Genomic DNA, 13,276 nt, shown 5'->3' with positions numbered 1-13,276 from the left:
GCCATTGACAACAACTCATAACATATATACGTAAGGGAAACGACAAAGAGGCGAGCTACCATGACGGCATTGATATCATAGAGCCGTTTCTGCCATCAGGATTTATTGTGGGAGGCATTGTAGAAGGGTTCGATGGGAAACCATATAAAGTAATGTCGGCCAGCCGATTTTTGATACATTCGTCATCCTTCAGTACTTTTTTTTTATCGATCGAGAGACATTCACATTTGCAGCTCCAATACACCTCGAAACCACCAATCTACACATATTTCACTTCAATATGGCTCCCGAAGGTGGTGAATCGCCGCCTCCCTCGCGCCAGACGGGAAAGCAGCTGCATGAGACCCCTGGCTCTGGCACCTCGAAGCCCAAGGGCGAGGCCAAGGAGGACTGGAAGGAGCAGCCTGGCAACAAGGGAACGGAGGTAAGACCATGCTGTTCGGTCAAAACAGTAGGATGCGGTTGGATACAAACTAACAACATCAGGGCCTGACGTCGAACCCTAGAGGTGTGCTCGAAGATGAGGTAGAGAAGAAGTTCGCCAAAACTGCGAAATAAAAGTCTGGTAGCACGAGAGACGGCAAATCACCCAGCATGAACTTGAAGGCCCCGGACAAACATTGGAACAGGGCAGGCGTCGACAATACGCGGTTTGAACGCGCAAGGAGGCCGAATGTGTGGACAAGCTACCATTTCCGGGTTGATAGTTGCTGACATAAGGGAACAAGAACTGAAAATAGAATGAAAGCATTTCCTCAAACGCCAGATCAGCAATAAACGGTCGTGATAGTTCTTTGAAGCCGTTGCTGGATTCCTTCACACGTGCAAGTCGAACAAAATGTGCTAAAATACGTCAATGACGCAACAACCGGCAGAAGCTCCATGGTTGCTCTGCCATACCGTCTGCGTTCTACACAGCCCCAATGCTCTTTCCGTCTTAGAACCTGATCGGCGCTACGACCTTTTGGGATAGCGCTATTCGATCGCTGTGCCAGCTGCTAAGCTTTGCCTGGAAAGTGGACAATAGCGGGTCCTACCCCTCTCTATTCCGTATTTTACATGCGTTTCAGTAGCCAGCAGCTGAAAGGGGCGGAAAAGAAGAGATGACGTTGTTCCTGCCCCTCAGGTCTTCTCCCTGTTGCTTTGTGTTTCTCTCACGAGCTCCCTCCCTCCATTGCGGGTCGTCGGTCGCTGGAGACTGGCCCTTATTGAGCGGCGTGCAACGAAGTGCGATTGTATGTCAGGCCTTCTTTTAGTTTGTCGCAACAAGCATCCACTAGAATCTGCATTGGCGACAGAACGGGCAGGAGGCCCCCTCTATCTCCCTCTCTGCGCGGTGGCATAGTTGGGCAAGAGACAGCTTGTAGAAAAACGAATCAAGGAAGGAGCGAACTGTACGTGTGTGTGGTTTGTCGTGCTTGGGGCGTCTAATAAGTACTGGATGGTTCCCCCCCGAATCCTTTCCGTCTCTTGTTTTCTTCTCTCCATCTTCATGTCTTCAATCACATAGTCTCTCTTCCACCCTTTTGCAAAAACATTCAACGTCCGCACGTACCATACTCTGCCCTCCCACCCATCGCATATAATACACAAATACACAATGTCGAAGGCCAATGTCGTCCAGGTGAAGAACGTCGCATCTGCGACCACCGACAAGGAGATCAAGGACTTCTTCAGCTTCTGGTAATTCCCGCCCTTTCCCTCCAAGCTCTTGCTGCTTGTTTCTCATCGTCCTACTAACGCATCACAGCGGCAAGATAACCGATATCCAGGTGTCGCCTGATGGCGAGTCCAAATCTGCCACTGTGACTTTTGAGAAGGACACCGCCGCCAAGACGGCGCTGCTCCTCAACAACACGCAGCTCGGCACCAACCACATCACTGTGACGGGCGGCTCGCATGCCGACGATGAGGCCGGCCATGCCGAGCCACAGCAGCGCGACTCGGACGAGCTGACCCAGGAGGAGAAGCCCCGCGCCCGCATCTTTGCCGAGTACCTGGCCCACGGCTACGTCATTGGCGATGCTGCCCTCCAGCGCGCCATTGAGCTTGACCACAAGCACGGCGTCAGCTCGCGCTTTGCCACCACGCTCAACAACCTGGACTCCAAGTACCACGCCACCGACCGCGCCAAGTCGGCCGACCAGTCGTACGGCATCAGCCACCGTGCCAACGGCCTGCTGACGGGCCTCAGCTCGTACTTTGAGAAGGCCTCCAACACGCCCACGGGCCGCCGCATCGTCGACTTTTACACGCAGGGCCAGCGCCAGGTGCAGGACATCCACGCCGAGGCGCGCCGTCTGGCGGACATCAAGAAGGAGGAGCACGGCGGCAGCGCCTACAAGGCGGCCGGTCTGAACAAGATCTTTGGCGAGGAGAAGAAGGCGCCGGCCGGCACCGATGCGACTGCTTCTGGTTCCACGGCCGCCCCTGTCGTCTCTGACGCCGGCGCGGCTCCGACTGGCACTACGGGCGCACCGGTGCCCTCGAACGCTCCCAAGTTCGACCCTCCCCCGACTGCCCCCAAGTCGTAAGGCACGGATGGCGCGTCTGGGATGACAGTATGATGCAGTTTCCTTTCAATTTGTTTATCTCCATCGTTTGAGTCAATTCTTAGGTAGCTGAAAATGCAAGGGATAATAATATGAACGCATTGCAAAAACTCCTTTCCCCTAAACAGATCGATCCTTGGATATGTGATGCGATATTACTCCATGCTATAATAAACCTGTATACATGCGCAATCTCGGCTGCCTCAATCAAACACAATCTTCTTGCCCTCAAACGCTGCTGTCTGTGCCTTGTCCTTGGCCTTGCGTGCCGCCTCCCAACTGGGATGCAGAGTGCCCGATACCTGGGCATTGGCATTCGGGTTTTCCTTCTTGGCACCGGCAGGCGGCGTGGCGTTGCTGCCTGCACCCTTGCCACCGCCACCAACCGGACCAACACGGCCCAGCAAGCCCATCTTGCGCCGCAGCCAGCGTGGCTTGTCGCTGGCGTCCACGGCACCGCGCTTGGCGTCCCAGCCGCCGCCGCTGTCCTTTTGCTTGCCGTTTTTGTTGGCCTTTTTGTCTTTGCCGCCAGCATCCTTGCCCTTCTTCTCCTGCTCCAGCACGTGTTTTGCGAGCTGTTTGTATTTCTTCTCCCAGATGGCCTGCCGCGCGCGCTGTCCGCGCCGGTTCTTGCGGGGGCCACCGAGCATACGGGCCGTCGCCTCTTCGTCGTCGGCCACGCCATCCGCGTCGTCACCGCCGTCGGAGACGTAACCGCCCATGAGCGAGGGCAGGAAGTGGGAGGTGCCGTCGGATGTTGTGGCGGACGTTGCTTTTCGTTTCCGTGGCCGGAGGTCTTCGTCGCTTTCGCTCTCACTTTCGTCGTCCACCTGGTTGTCATCAGAGAATCCGCCAAACTCCTCTTCTTCTTCTCCTTCTTCTCCTTGTTCCTCTTCCTCTTCTTCAAAGTCCGCGCCATCACTGTCTTCGCCACTGAAATCGTCGCGGTCCCTGTCGTCGTCCTGCCAGAGACCCTTGGCCACGGCCGCCGCGTACTTTGCGCGAAGCTTGGCCACGACAACGTCGTCGTCAAGGTCCCCGTCACTGTCATCGTCCGACCCGCTGCCAAGACCGTCGTCTTCGCTGTCATTTTCGTCGTTTTCATCCTCGTCATCGTCCTCGTCGCTACCGAGCCTAGACTCGAACTTGGCCAGCTCGCGCTCAATAGCCTTGTCGTCCGCCTCATTATACTCCATATTGTCTTCCGTATCTTCGTCATTGGCGTCGTCAGCCTCTTCGTCCTCGCTGTTTTCGCTTCTCCAAGCTATTGTCTTGTCTTTTGGTGTATTGGCTTGTGTATGTCGCCGCGTGTCATCGTCCACGCCGTCTTTCTCTTCCTCCTCCTCCTCCTCCTTGCTCTGCTTCCGAACACGCGATACATTCTTCTCCGGTGGCGGCAGCCCCAGCAACTGGCACATCCCCGCCACCGCCTTGGCAACCGCATCCCGCACAAATGGCCTGTTGTACAGTGCACTCGTCACGTTGTGAATGTCGTCCGTTCGGTACGCCTTGGTGCGCTGCGACAGCACCTCGGACGCGAGCTGGAGGTGCGCGCCCAGCGGGCCGGGAGCGTCGGCCAAGCCGCGTGTGCGCAGCATGGCATTGGCCAGGTGTACGCGCGCCGTGACTTCGTAGTCGAGGGTTTTCAGGACCTCGACCTCGCGCTCAAGGCGCTGCAGCCTCTCGCTGCGTTGGTCCGTGTCGCCGTCGTCGTCACCGTTGACGTTGGCCGCTGCGGACTTTTTGGTTTTCTTGCCCTTGCTCTTCTTCCCCGCCTTGGACTGCATCTTCTCCTCGGTGATGCGCCGGACCAGGCGCTGGCGCTCGAAGCCACGAGCCTTTTTCAGCATGCGCAGGACATCGGTGTAGCTAGCCTCAAAGGCGCTGACGGCCTTTTCGGGTTGGGGTTTTGAGGCGGCCGCGGCAACGGAGGGAGGTGGTTTGTTGCGAATGTGGCTTTTGTTTGCGCCGTTGCTGCCCTTCGCCGGCGGTCTGCCGTCGGGTCTCTTTCGTTTTAACATCACTAAGGAGGGGAGTGTCGAGGGATTGTGGAAGGAAGGAGGATGCGTGTAGTTGTCATCTTCCGGAGCTCGCTTTGCGCTTCTTGCAGACCAGGAAAAAAAGTCTTATCGATTGCAGGCGAGGCTGATAAGCGATAACGCGCTTGAGCGCTAGATAAGCTTGTATTTAGGTGGCACACTGCCCGAAACCCGCTAAGGATACTTACGGCACTCGATTTGTGGAGTCTATTTTCTCAATACTTCGTAGTTCAGAAATTTGGCATTGAACGATATGTTCTCACAACCAAGTCAAAGGCACACGAAATACGCCTTGATAGTCTCTATTAGCTCACATTGTCCCTCTCATAATTTATATTTGCTAAATGTGCTAACTGTATAATCAAGTTGATGGGATAAAAAAAGGGCATCGGAAACTGCCAATCCAAGACTCGACATCGAAACAAGAAGACATCAACCTGCGATCTCCCGTCTCTCACGATGGCGGGGGTCCGTCCAAGATCGAGGCATCGCCCTGCGCCCAGTTGATCTTCAGGATCCACTTCTTAATCTTCCATGCACCGTCGGCAGCGTCCCGGACCATGTCCACCGTGTACTCGCCGCCCACCAGGTACTTCGGCCCGTCGGGTTCCTTGCCACGGCCCGCGGGACAATGCTGGGCCAGCGACACGGTCGTCAGCACGGCCGTGTCGGCGCCTTCGTGGACGTCGACGCGCGGGGTGGTGAAGCTGTGCGTGGTGTCCATGGGACCGACACGGTCAAAGACGGCCTTGCGAATGACGGACAGGTTGGGCAGGACCTTTTTGTCGTCGTCGACGCCGATCTGCGCCACGACATCCTCGCCGGCCCAGGCTGAGTTGAAGAGCTCAACGTGGTTGTGGTCAAGGGCGACGAGGGCGCGGGTCATGGCGTCAATGATGGCTTCGCGCGTAGTGAGTCCGGAGAGGAGGAAAGGAACGGCCATGTTGGGCAGTGCAGATTGAAGCAAGAAGTAATGACGTGAAGAGCCGAATATAGGCCAAAATAAAAATAAAATAATATGAAAAATAGAAAGTTGTATGTTTACTATGCAAAGTGCTGTTGTTTTAATTTATGTTCATGTCTTTCGAGCCTACTCTACAGTTTATCGGGACACGACCTTTAAATAAGACTTTTCTTTTGCAACTCTTGATTCTTTTTGGCACGTCTCTCGGATATCGTGGAAGCATCTTGTATCGGGATGTTTAAAATCAGCATCTGACCGTTCGGCATGTTTGCTCACTATGCAATGCCGTGGATGTGCAAACACGCAGAGTTCCAGTCCTACCAGCCTTGCCGTCCTCGTCGCTTATTGCCGCGTATTGCTATGGAACATTATTGCTTCCACGGAATTTATGGAAAATTCCGACAAGGCTTAGAGCCAATTGCACAGCCCCGGGAATATCCATAAATTCCGACCTTTGTCATTCAGCTGATCAACTTAGACGTTGTTTGGAGACAAGACGACAACCCTCGTCCTTAACTGCCTTCCTTCATTTCTTTTCCTTTTATGTGTTTTTCTTTTCTCTCCTCTTTACATAGTTAGAAGGAAATTAGCTGAAATTTTCCAGACTGCAAACATTCCGAGGAAAGCAAACTATCAAACAAACGCCGCTTCGGGATAGTATCTCGCTGAGACCCGCCTGCTGGGGCACACTACTGGCGCACCACAGAGCACCAACTACACCCTCACCACACACGTACAATACACGCACACATGGAGCGACAGAGAGCCGCGCGCAGCTCCAAATGGGGCGAGGCATGCGCGCCGTGTGCTGCGGCCAAGACGCGCTGCATCCGCAACCGTGACGAGCCCAGTGCTAGCTGTGACCGCTGCCAGAGCCTCGCCAAAGATTGTTTTAGCCAGGCGCAGAAGCCGCGCAAAAAGCGGCAAGCGAAGCCTTCGTATGCTTGCATGAGGCTTTGCCGGTGTCCACGCTTTTATGTACGCTTCCTGATACGTTCTACTAACCATGCCCATCGCAGGAGAACGGCCCAGCTGGAAGAGCGGCTCAACAGCTTGATCCAGGCCATGTCCTCGGCGAGTTCTGAAAAGAGCGACGTTGTTGCCGCAGCGGAAGCTGCCCTCTCCGCTGAAAGCGCCGTTTCTGTGTCTGCGACAACAGCTTCCAGCACCAGGGGCGGCACTCTACAGCAGGCTTCGCCGTCTTCGCCGTCTTCGCCGCCTTCGCCGCCCGAATCTGGCGAACCACACGTCCATTTGGACGGCGGCTTCGGCCTGCCACAACCTCCTGGCGCACCACAGGTATCGCCGCACTGCACATGCCGTGTGCCGGTTTCAAAGGCCGATCTTGTCCCACACGAGTCGGACGAGGTGTTGCTGAGCATCTATGTCAACCAGTTGTCGTCCAAGTTTCCCTTCGTCATCGTCCCGCCTGGCACGACAGCCCAGGAGATGGCAGCCAAGCGACCCTTTTTGATGCAGGTCATCCGCATGGTGTCGTCGGTCCGCCATCTGCGATCGATGTGGGGCCAGAGCCGCGCCGTCATCAAGCACATTGGCGACGCCATGTTGATGCGCTCCGAACGTTCCATAGACCTGCTGCAGGGCATCATTGTGTTCCTGGGCTACTATCATTACTTTTGCATGAGCCATGCGCACTTCAACAACCTTGCCCATCTCGCCCTCAGTCTCGTCGGCGACATGGGCCTGAACGTACCACCGCAGTCCAATGGCACAAACGCCGATGACGATGGAATATGCCAGCCGCGGGTCATTCAACGGAACCCGAGCGAGGTAGTGTCGCATGCATCCGACAATGTGGCGGTGGAGAGGACCAACGAGGAGCGCCGTGCCCTCGTCGGTGTGTGGTACATCAACTCAAAGTAAGCCTCATGTCCCCTCCAGAATGCAACCGCTGCTGTCCTCGGCTTTACTAATGCCAATAGTGCCTGTTCGGTGGTAAAGCAAATGGGGTCCACGCGGTACACAAAGTACATTGACCAGTGTGTCAAGGAGCTCGAGAAGAATGCCGAATACAAGTCGGATCAGCTTGTCGTCGAGCTCATCCGCATCCAGAACCTCACCGAGACCATCTCGCACTTCCACAACCGTGACCAGATGTTGGACGAACTGCCTGGTGTTCCTCGCATGTCGCCCATCGTATATATCGAAGCATTACAGGCCCAGCTCGACCGTCTCCGTGGCGGCCTACCCGCGCACCTCAAAATGCACCCCCTGCTTAACTGCCACTTCCACAGTTCCCGTCTCGCCCTCTTTGCCCCGCTTTTGTCCGAGGAGCACTACCTTGCCGACCCCAGCTTGAACCCCCTCGACCTGTTCACACGCTTCACCGACACCCTCAAGATGTGGTTTGCCGAATGGCTCACCATTCCCGTATGCTCCTACTTCTACCTCCCGCAGCCCGCGTGCTCCATGGTTGTCCACACATCGCGCCACCTCGTCCTGTGGGCGCGTCTCGCCGGACCCAGCGCCGTCCGACTGTCGTCCACGTCCTTCGTGTCCTGCCCTCTGCTCGCCTCAACTGCCTCGCTCTCGTCCGGATCCACACCCACTACTCCCTCCGGATCTGGGTCATCCCCCGCATCCGAGCCGTACGTGCCCCGGCGCCGATTTCCTGCCTTCATGGGCATCCCCTCCTGCCCGACTCTCGACATCCCCAAACGGCCCACCGCTCTGTCAGACGCCGTCACGGTCGCCGCCCAGGCCTCCATCGACATGATCCGTGCCGCCGTCTATGAACGGCAAGACCTGCGGCTTGACGTCTTAGGCATCGCAGCGGCCATCGCCGCACGTTGTGAGTCGGCCCGGGTGGAGATCACCGCGGCACAGGGTGGCGAGTGGAAGAACGACACATGGGACGCGGCGGGGGACCAGATGCGTATCAAGCGGAGCAAGATCGAGGAATGGGTCGAGTCGGCGACGGCGGCCGGTGTCGACGAGGATGTGCCGCTGACGTTTGGACCAATGCCGGGCGAGCTGCCACAAGACGGCTACAATAGTACCAACTGGAAGTGGCCGAGTGACATGGCATATGGGCCGACAAATCTCGACTTTGGGACCCTGCTCGACTCAAATAACGACTGGAACACGGACTGGAACGCCCAGGGCATGGTTCTGGACAACTAGGGTGGATAGAGTTTCGTAGTGTCTGTATCTGTATATATTGATCGATGACATTTTGTAAAAACAGCTCATACGCACCTTCCTCTTGAGCATTCAAGCGCCTCTTATGGGAAGGAACCGACCGTGAATCCGGCGCTCTTGCCAAATCGACAAGTATGACCATTGATTCTTAGACCAAATCACGTGGCTTCTCAATTCATAATTTAGGTCTTCATGACTGGGAAATACAGCAATGCATATCCTTTTGATGATTTCGGAAACAGAAAACATGTTCCAAGCAATATTGACGCCGTTTGTGATGAAGACAGGTGGAGCTAACCCATTTCGGGACCAGACGAGTGCATTTGCGGCGAATGGGTGTAAAGTGCCTGCAGGCACTTTACGCGTTGCGGGGCCAGGCACAAGGCGCTGAAAACGGAAGCTCTAACCAGTTGGCGCGCGTTTTCAACGCGTCTGAGGGTCGACAAGAAAAGCTTTGGAGACATGACCAACCTTAACTCACGACCCTTGCGCTTTACGGCGTAACTCAACGAGATAACAGCCAACGAAAAACGATACGGATAACGAACACGACCTGCACTTTGCTGCGAATTCGACGGGCTCCCCTTCCCCAGAAAAAATACGACCTACAACGATCACACCAAGAGGGTGAAGCTCTACAACAAACATCACCAACTCGTACAGTCGCGCGAGAGGAGAAGAGTTGTACACTCTCTACTATACCCCGCTTCCTCCTCCTCCTCCTCCTACTCCTCTTTTCTACCAAGCACAATGATGGCGTCGCGGGCCGCCGGCAAGGAACCGGCCTACCAACAACCATCGCGTGACGAGTTCCACCGCCTGACGGAAGACCAGCGGAATCAGATCACAGAAGCAGTACGGCTCAAGTTCCGTCCCCTCTACGCTTTATTCCTGCTGACCCTTCCTAGTTCACTGTATTTGACGCCGACAAGGACGCCCGCATCGATTACCACGAGTTCCGCTTCAGCCTCCGTGCCCTCGGCTTCGACCTGCCCAAGCAGGAGACCTTTCCCTACCTCACCAAATTCGCCCAGCCGCCTGCCGCCTGGCCCCGCGACAAGGAGTGCGCGCCCATCTGGCGCGAGTTCACATTGCCCGTGTTCCAGGGCATTGCAGGCAAGCTGATGGCAGAGCGGGATCCAGATGCCGAGTGCCGCCGGGCCTACCGGCTATTTGACACGGACGGCAAGGGGGTGATTACCGTCGAGGACCTGCGGCGAGTGATGAAGGAGATTGGACAGTCGATGGAGGAGACGGAGTTGGCGGCGATGATCCGCGAGTTTGACGCAGAGGGCAAAGGGTACGACCACACGGCTTACTCTCCCTGAAAACCCAAAACAAGACCATGCTAACCAAACCCAAACCAACAGGGGCGTCAACGAGGAAGAGTTTGTCAAGATCATGATGGCCAAACGACAAGCATGACAAGTTTCATCAAACGCGACGCGAAAGACAAGAAACGAAACGAACGGCCTGACAAAGGGACGAACGTTGGCTGGAAGGGAGGACGGGACACCTATAGTGGTGTGAGACGTGGTATTCGATGTGGCATGCACAAGCAACAAGCAACCTAGCAACCCGGAGAGGCATAGCCGCTATGTGGGCGCGTGCTTTTGCTTTCTTGTTCTCGTATTTTCTTTTGTTGCCTCATAGTTTAGGATGTTTTTGGTTCTTGTTTTGTAGTGCTTTTTTTTGTACCTCATTTATCAACTTTAGAATACCCGGATACAAAATGGAATTTGGATCCTGCGTTGTCCCCCATATCCGCCTAGTTGTCCTTGCGTTGCCCAGTCTCCATTATTTTCTTCTTCATGTTGCGTCCTGTACCTCTTGGCCTGCATCTTCCGAATGCTACTTGGTTGGCCTCCCTTCTCCTCAGTGCATTCACGACTTGATTGGTGGCCGTCACGTAAACGATCACGTATCATGCAGGCCTCCTTGTGGCTGCACGATAACATATCTTCATACGATTGCGTGTCTTCCACTTGCATATATATAAGTGTCCTCTTGCTTCGTGTGCCATTGTGAAGGCGTATCGGCTTACTCTTTAGCGGATCCTCGACATGAAGGATCTACAAGATGTACGCTCGGAAAATGTGTATGGAATATTCGGGCGTAAGGTTGACAGCCCAGGCGCATATTATTTCCAGCCTGCGTAAATGTGCCTACCGTGAGAGGTGCCCAAAAACCTCACTACTTGGCGTGATTCATGTACCCTCTTCTTTTCCGCCAGCCAATAAATCTTCCCTCTGCATCTTATCGGCTCGTTCACCGTTCCAGGACGGTGCCAAGACCGCCTGGGCTCGGGGACCATGCGAGGACGCTCATTGGAGCAGACTGCCGAAACGGCCAACGCACAGTCTCTCATCTTGTGCTGTTTCCTCTTTTCTTTTGCATGGGCCAGTTCCGAAACCATCTCGGGACCAATTTCCCTTCCAAGGGCTCGGCTGAAGTCGGGAAAGGCATCAAAGTGTAAGAGGGGAAATAACATGAAAGAATGAAAGGGAATGGAGCCAAGAAAGGAAAAGATAACGGAGGGATTGGGCAAACGCACGTCCGATGCGAGATGGTGGCGCGGGCGGTCGGGCGGTCGGGCGGTCGTGGTGTCTTGGGTCAGCGTAGTAGGTGTGTGGAGCCCGTCGAGTCCAAGACACATGCCTGTACCCCTTGGCCTGTTCCTGACGGCGCTGGCTTCCTGGCCTGCCTGGCCCATGCACGTTTGGTCGACGGCCGAAAGCCGGCGTGCCTTGGGAAAATGCCGATGCTCACGCCGGTGGGTGTCATTGTGGTGATAGCTGTGCTCACGTTTCTCTGAATTTTTGTGTCGTTTATTCTCTGACGGATGAGGCGCACCTATTTCTATCTACACGACTTTCCAGAAATTTCATTACATTTTTGCTTCTTTTTATCAACGAGCCACAGCGCGCATGGTACCAACCGGTGCGCAGAAACCACACAGACACACAGGCCTTACGTTTTGCCCCGGTCTCGAACGGTTGGCGGCCGAAGGGAAGTGGGAATAGGTACGAAGGAGGGAAGGGCGGCGAGAGGAAAACGGCAGGCGGATACAGACGGGACAAATGTGGGTCCACAGCCGGAACAGAAGTCGCCATAAGCTGGAAGTTGCATTTTGTGGGGAAGGCGTGGGAGCGAATGGGTTCCGGAGGGTTGCGTGCATGAGGCCATTGTGGAAAGGAAAGATCGTGCAAGGGGGACACCTGCCCTTTTTGTTCCGAGAAGTTTTCGTGTCCCGCCTGCAAAAACGGGGTACTTGTGGCACTGTGCGTCAGTCAGCAGAGAGCCAAGTATCCACGCTGTCTCGATTTGTCTCAGGATATGTCCCAACTGGTGACGAGAACGACGTAATTACAGCGGAACGAAGAATCGCGAAAGAAGAAAAGGGCAAGAAAGTAAAGCCCAAACCCAGAAATATGGGATAATCAAAAGTAGATAGCCGGATCGACAAGACGGCAAATAATGGACAGTAGTATGCAACGGTTGCCTGCCACCGATATCAACAACAAGAACAGCCAACGAGAAGATAAGGTGACGAAGAGACATCCCAATGTAAATATCCAATCCTTCGTAGGATGCCTTAGACGTCGCCGTCTTCTGCTTCTTCGCCCCGGTAGTTCGATCGTCAGGGATATATTGTGTATATTTTTGTTTCTTAAGCTATATCTCGTGTCTTGTAGCCTCTGCTGTGTCTGGTTGAGCTTCGGATATTTCTTCCTCTTTTACAGTTTGACCTATTTTAGGTACGAATTTGTCCCGTTCAGTCACGATGGTCTTCAGCTGGGCTGCAGCGCATTCCTTAACCTCGTGTCTTTGCTGTTCCTGTTACCCCTGACCGCATAAAACAACATCACATGTTCAGCAAATCGTTATTTTACTGTTTTTCGTTCTAAGCCGCCGTACTGCGTAATTTTGCACGGGCAAAAATCTCTGCACCGGTTCCTGTGCTCACCTGCCGCTCTTTTCTCATTTTTGGTCATTTTCCAGACTTTTCGGTGTGACAATGCCTGCTACTTACTACTATTTTCAGCCATACGGTCCACAAGGCGCCCAAACCGTCGAGGTCACGATGGGGCGTGTGTGTGGGGTTGGCTGCGTCGCGGGCCCTGGCGGTGGGCGCTGGGGCGGTGGATGACCTGCGTTCTGGGGACAACACCGCCTGGATTTACGTAAGGCCGCCATTCCCTGGAGAAGGCTCGGGAAGGGTCGGGACTGGCTGTGCAATCTCGAAAGTGAAATAGGCAAGTCGATAGCAACAGAACATTTCTTACTCGTCCCTGGTGGCTACGGTGGGGAGTGGACCACAAAAAGTTCTGGGCCTAGACAGACCGTTGCTCGTGCTGTTTTCTGCTGTTTTCGGTCTGTTGTTGGTGCTCAGGTGCTGGCAAAGGAAAGCCATCGCGACAGCAAAAGCAAGTGGCCGTCGTGCATCATCAATGGGGCTAAAGAGACAACAAACGACAAAGTACAGGGGAACAGGGGGACAGGGGAACAGGGGAACAACAAGGGAGGGGCGTGTAATGTCTGGACTACGTTGGACCCAG

General features: G+C 54.8%; 6 protein-coding genes across 6 annotated transcripts; 4 read left to right on the top strand and 2 right to left on the bottom strand.

The window, feature by feature from the left end:
* Positions 1-280: 280 nt before the first annotated feature.
* On the top strand, positions 281-558 carry SPBR_01153 (uncharacterized protein; the record flags this gene model as incomplete). The annotated part of the gene is made up of 2 exons (XM_040759470.1): positions 281-424; positions 487-558. The coding sequence occupies 2 exons, from the start codon at positions 281-283 to the stop codon at positions 556-558; spliced, it is 216 nt and encodes a 71-aa protein (XP_040618718.1).
* A 1,042-nt stretch (positions 559-1,600) lies between these two features.
* On the top strand, positions 1,601-2,534 carry SPBR_00887 (uncharacterized protein; the record flags this gene model as incomplete). The annotated part of the gene is made up of 2 exons (XM_040759206.1): positions 1,601-1,683; positions 1,751-2,534. 2 exons carry the CDS (start codon positions 1,601-1,603, stop codon positions 2,532-2,534), a joined length of 867 nt encoding a protein of 288 aa, XP_040618717.1.
* A 221-nt stretch (positions 2,535-2,755) lies between these two features.
* SPBR_00414 (uncharacterized protein) lies at positions 2,756-4,573 on the bottom strand (the record flags this gene model as incomplete). Its single annotated transcript, XM_040758733.1, has 1 exon — positions 2,756-4,573. One exon carries the CDS (start codon positions 4,571-4,573, stop codon positions 2,756-2,758), a length of 1,818 nt encoding a protein of 605 aa, XP_040618716.1.
* Positions 4,574-5,045: 472 nt separating this feature from the next.
* On the bottom strand, positions 5,046-5,534 carry SPBR_01085 (uncharacterized protein; the record flags this gene model as incomplete). The annotated part of the gene is made up of 1 exon (XM_040759403.1): positions 5,046-5,534. One exon carries the CDS (start codon positions 5,532-5,534, stop codon positions 5,046-5,048), a length of 489 nt encoding a protein of 162 aa, XP_040618715.1.
* A 771-nt stretch (positions 5,535-6,305) lies between these two features.
* Positions 6,306-8,699, top strand: SPBR_00248 (uncharacterized protein; the record flags this gene model as incomplete). The annotated part of the gene is made up of 3 exons (XM_040758567.1): positions 6,306-6,493; positions 6,575-7,435; positions 7,499-8,699. The coding sequence occupies 3 exons, from the start codon at positions 6,306-6,308 to the stop codon at positions 8,697-8,699; spliced, it is 2,250 nt and encodes a 749-aa protein (XP_040618714.1).
* Positions 8,700-9,467: 768 nt separating this feature from the next.
* Positions 9,468-10,142, top strand: SPBR_01005 (cell division control protein; the record flags this gene model as incomplete). The annotated part of the gene is made up of 3 exons (XM_040759324.1): positions 9,468-9,572; positions 9,626-10,017; positions 10,088-10,142. The coding sequence occupies 3 exons, from the start codon at positions 9,468-9,470 to the stop codon at positions 10,140-10,142; spliced, it is 552 nt and encodes a 183-aa protein (XP_040618713.1).
* Between the last annotated feature and the right edge of the window lie 3,134 nt (positions 10,143-13,276).

Source organism: Sporothrix brasiliensis (genome assembly GCF_000820605.1).
Source record: "Sporothrix brasiliensis 5110 chromosome Unknown Cont19, whole genome shotgun sequence".
NCBI classification, from domain to species: Eukaryota; Fungi; Ascomycota; class Sordariomycetes; order Ophiostomatales; family Ophiostomataceae; genus Sporothrix; species Sporothrix brasiliensis.
This window is presented reverse-complemented; position numbering and strand designations above follow the sequence as displayed.